Source organism: Rutidosis leptorrhynchoides, chromosome 3, assembly GCF_046630445.1.
Source record: "Rutidosis leptorrhynchoides isolate AG116_Rl617_1_P2 chromosome 3, CSIRO_AGI_Rlap_v1, whole genome shotgun sequence".
NCBI classification, from domain to species: domain Eukaryota; kingdom Viridiplantae; phylum Streptophyta; class Magnoliopsida; order Asterales; family Asteraceae; genus Rutidosis; species Rutidosis leptorrhynchoides.
In genome coordinates this window covers 217,560,666-217,565,611 of record NC_092335.1, presented here as the reverse complement: position 1 = coordinate 217,565,611, position 4,946 = coordinate 217,560,666, and the positions used below count along the sequence as shown (strand labels likewise).

The 4,946-nt window shown below is 39.6% G+C and overlaps 1 protein-coding gene across 1 annotated transcript; it reads right to left on the bottom strand.

The window, feature by feature from the left end:
• Positions 1-265: 265 nt before the first annotated feature.
• On the bottom strand, positions 266-2,311 carry LOC139900825 (uncharacterized). The gene is made up of 3 exons (XM_071883578.1): positions 961-2,311; positions 682-867; positions 266-591 (listed from the first exon to the last, which is right to left on the bottom strand). The coding sequence occupies exons 1-3, from the start codon at positions 2,309-2,311 to the stop codon at positions 266-268; spliced, it is 1,863 nt and encodes a 620-aa protein (XP_071739679.1).
• Positions 2,312-4,946: the final 2,635 nt, after the last annotated feature.

Here is a 4,946-nt window from a genome sequence, read left to right as displayed (position 1 = left end):
TCTAACATGGTTTTACCGCACGTCCACCTAAGCATCCTCATTTCTGCCACTTCCATCCTTCTCTCTTGGGCCTTCGTCATTGGCCAACATTCCGATCCGTACAACATGGCAGGTCTAATTGCCACCTTGAAGAATTTCCCTTTCAACTTGAACGGTATCTTCTTGTCGCACAAGACCCCTTTCGCTGCTCTCCACTTCATCCAACCTACCTTAATACGATGAGTCACGTCCTCGTCTATCCTCCCTGATTTGTGGAGGACCGAACCTAGATATCTAAACGACTCTTGTGGTTGCAAGATCTGGTCCCCATGCTGATATTCCCTCCAACATTTAGTTCTTCCTCAGTCCTACTGAATTCGCACCTTAGATATTCCGTCTTTTGTCTACTGATCCGTAGCCCATTTTGTTCTAAGGCCTCCCTCCATCGTTCTAGTCTTCTATTAAGTTCATCCTTTTGTTCCGATACAAGCACGATATCATCGGCAAAAATCAAACACCAAGGGATGTTCTCTTGTATTCCTTGAGACAGCTCGTCGAGGATCAATGCAAAAAGGAAAGGACTAAGGGCGGATCCCTGGTGCAAGCCTACTTCTATCGAGAAATACTATGTGTTTCCCACAGGCCTCCTAACACAGGACTTCGCCCCATCGTACATATATATAATAGCTCTATTATACTTACTTGGGATACCCCTAACATTAAGGGTCTTCCAAATCAGCTTTCGCGGTACGCTATCATAGGCCTTTTCTAAGTCTAAGAAGACCATCTCTAGACCCTTTTGTTTCTCCCTATACTTCTCCATAACGCTTCTTAAAATATGAATTGCCTCTATCGAAGAGTGCCCTGGCATGAAACCAAATTGGTTTTCTGAAACCGTAATTTCGCGTCGAAGTCTAGTCTCAATCACTCTCTCCCAAAGCTTCATAGTATGACTAAGTAATTTTATGCCTCTATAATTACCACAGATTTGGGCATCCCCTTTATTTTTGTAGATGGGGATAATCTCACTGAGTCTCCATTCCGTAGGCATTTTATAACTTCTAAGCGTCTTATTGAAAAGATACGTCAACCACCTGACACCATCGTCGCCAAGGCACCGCCACGCCTCTATTGGAATCTGGTCCGGTCCTACAGCTTTGTTTCTACCCATTTTTCGTAGTTCCGATCTTACTTCTCCCTGAATGATTCTCCTACAGAAGTTGTTGTTCCGGAATTGTCCTATTCCCAAGTCCTGTGGATCCTCTTGGCGCCCGAGTCCTTCACCCACGAAAAGAGATGAGAAATACCCTTCCCATCTTTTCCTAATTTCTTCTTCCTTCACTATGGTTTGACCGGCTTCATCCTTGATAAACTTGGTGATATCTATATCCCTCCTCCTACGCTCCCTCGCTTTTGCAATCCTGTAAATATCATTTGCTCCTTCTTTAGAGTCTAGTTTTCTATACCAATCTTCATACGCTTTATCTTTTGCACGGGCAACGGCCTTCTTAGCTTCTCTATTGGCTTCTTTATACCTCTCCTCTGCCCTAGTTCTATCATCACATGTCCCTTCCCGGCATCTAATGAGCTCCCTAAACCTCAGTTGCTTAAGCGCAACTTTGGTTTGAACCTCATCATTAATCCACCATGATTCTCTACTAGACTTATGTCCTCTCGATGTCCCTACTGGCACACCTAATGTTTCCTTGGAAACATCTCTAATAGTTGTTGCCAAACTATTCCACATCTGATCTGCGTCCACTTGAGTAACCGTATCCATTCCCGCCTCTACTCTTTCCAAAACTGACGCTTTAAAAGTTTCGGCATTCACTTCATTCAGCTTCTTCCAAAGGATCCTAGGCTGGACGGGTCTCACTCTCCTGGTAACCCGCCTCTGCACAACCAAGTCCATGACCAATAATCGGTATTGGGTGGAACAGGTCCAGGTAGTCAGGGCTCTACAGTCTCTGCAAGCCCTAAGGTCCCCTTTGCGAAGTAGCAAATAGTCAATCTGGGTACGATGTCCCCCACTATGGAAAGTTGCAAGTTGTGCTTCCGTCTTCCTAAAGAAAGAGTTTGCAACAACCAAATCGTGGGCAACAGCGAATTCGAGAATAGAGCGTCCTTCTTCATTTCGAACTCCGTACCCAAAGCCCCCATGGACACCCGTATATCCGTCCGAAAACGTTCCTATATATCCATTAAGGTCTCCCCCAAAAAGCAAACGATGGTCAGCGGGACAACTCCTCACAACTTCGTCTAACGATTCCCAAAAGCGGCTTTTTTCTTCATCTCCTAAACCAACATGAGGTGCGTAAGCGCAAATGACCATGTAAGTCTCCTCCTAGATAACTAACCTAACCGCCATAATCCTATCGCTACACCTATCCACACCCACAATATTATCCTTATAAAGTGGTCCTATAAAGATCCCTACCCCATTTCTAACTACTCTAGAACCCGAAAACCACAACCTGTAGTCGTCAATGTCAACCGCCTCTTCACCTCTCCATCTGGTCTCTTGAACACACAATATGTCCACTCTACTCTTAAGTAACGTATCTACAAGTTCCCGGGATTTGCTAGTCAAAGTTCCTACATTTCAACTACCTACTCTAATCCTAACACGAGTATCTCTACTCCCTCTAGACCTACCCGCCCCTAAGCTAACAGGACATGACCTCAAGTAACCATGCGAAAGTGACGAGTGAATCTTACCCTATAAACAACACACTAATAGAAAGAAAAGAGTTACAAATACCGGAAAAAAAGCTAACAAAACAATTACAAAAGTAAGTGTGCAAAATAACAATTAATAGTTAATAATAGGAATAAAAATACTCATACAGGTTAAAAATCAAGGCTATATAACACTTACAAAAGAAAAAGTGTCTACCCAAAAGTAGCAGGTTAAAAATAAAAATAGCAAGTAGCACCTTAAAACAATTATAAACAAGTACAAAGCTAGTGGAGTCTCAAAATAATTAATCTATATAATAGATAATAAATAATGCTAGAAAAAACAGTAGGTATATAGATATGTTATGACCGTAAAAAAAATAATTTAGCTAATAAAGCACCAGGGGATTATAGATGAATAAACTAAAGAACCCGGTACCAAGAGCAGGTTAGAGCCGGAAAAACAAAAGACCCAGGTATAAAAGAATTAAGATATGTAAAATCCAATAGAAGTAGGACATCACCGTATGTACAGCAAAGAAAGGTTATAGAAAAGAAAAATAAAAGGGTCAGAGAAAACAAACACAGCCTTGTGAGAACAAGGGAGTTCCGGCAACAGCGGCTACCGACGGCACAAGGTAGCAGCAGACAACGGATTAGCTAGGTTTCTGGTTCGCAAGTACTTTTGCTACAAGCTCCGTTATATTACCTGCGAAAAAAAAATGACCGGAGAACTATTCCGGCAACCTGACAGGCGGCGCGTTTGGAGAGGATCGTCGGCGAAAGTTGTACTCTCAGGTTCGGAAAATTGCAGCGAGTTTAATGAAGACGGTGATGACTTCTAATTCTATCAAAGTTAAGAGCAAAATGCGTTCAAAATGAAGGGAGTGGTTGTTTGCTTTTTGGGGTGGAGCAAGTCAGAGAGAGAGAGAGAGAGAGCCGTTGAACGATCTCAAAGATCCAGTTACATCATAATAATTGTCATGAATATAAAACAAAAGAGGAGTTAACGATATACCTTTTTTGGAGAAATTGATGAGACGGAGAGAAACCTACGATCAAAAGTATGACCGTCTCTTTGGATAGTCCACACTACACTTTCAGACAACGCCAATGGATGCTAGTCCAAACCCAAGTAATTTATTATAATAATCAAATTATTATAATAAATCTTTAATGGAGTACTTGAAAACCGTTTCGCTTGAATTTGAGATCAGTCACTTAAAAGGTACTTCAATTCAAGTTTGAGTGTTATCACATAAATTAAAAGTGCTTCTCTCTCTATATGTATCGACCAAAAAATGGAATAATATCAATCCACACTTGCAAAAGAGAGGAATATATAGTACTTTTTAGAAAACACCCGTGAACCTTTTTTATTGAATTATAGTCACTATATTAATCCGTGAATCTTTTACTTTTTGAAAGAATAGATATTATATTCGATTGTAATATCATAAAGTCGTATTTCTCAAATACTTCAGGGGTATGTTATGTAACTTATAATTAATAATTTCTATCATGTCGCTTTCATGTGAATAGTAAATTAATTAATTTCGTTTTATTTTCTATTCATATGAATAGTAAATGAATTAATTTTGATTTATTATTTTGTTACTTGAGTAATATATATACATCATATATATATTTTATTTGACGTCTCGGTGTATATGTGTGTGTGACCCCGAAGGCTCAAATGAAGTTGATCATATGGTTATATGTTGTATCTTGCACATTAATCCTACACTAACAACGAACAAATTATTATAAATTGCAGCAACATTCATCGAACAATTGACAAAATTACATGTCATTGTTCATGGTGAACAATTATCTTTCTATATTTTATTTACATTTACATATACTCTAAAGGGGATTCGATAGCAGCCTCATTATTTTGGTATGAAGAAAACAAAATGACAGTCCAAAAGGAAGTCAGACAGACCCAAAACAAATCCAAGATAGGAAGTCACATGGCAAGGAGTGAGAATGCCCCAACAATAGTTGCAAAATATCATATTACTAAAGAAATGGAAGGGGCACTTGTCAGTTTTTTATGAGCAAATTCTCATAACAATAGCTTTATTGAAATAGTTCCCATATAAATGACCACCAAATGAAATTAGGAATTGTCTGACCCAACAACTTCGATAGTAGCTAGCAAAAACTGCAGTGGGCCAGCAATCTTATCCATGCCCGTTTCATAAGCAGAAGTTGTTCCAAGAATTACAACATTCCATATAAGAAAGAGACCAAGGAAATGGAAGTGTCGCGAACAATCAATATCT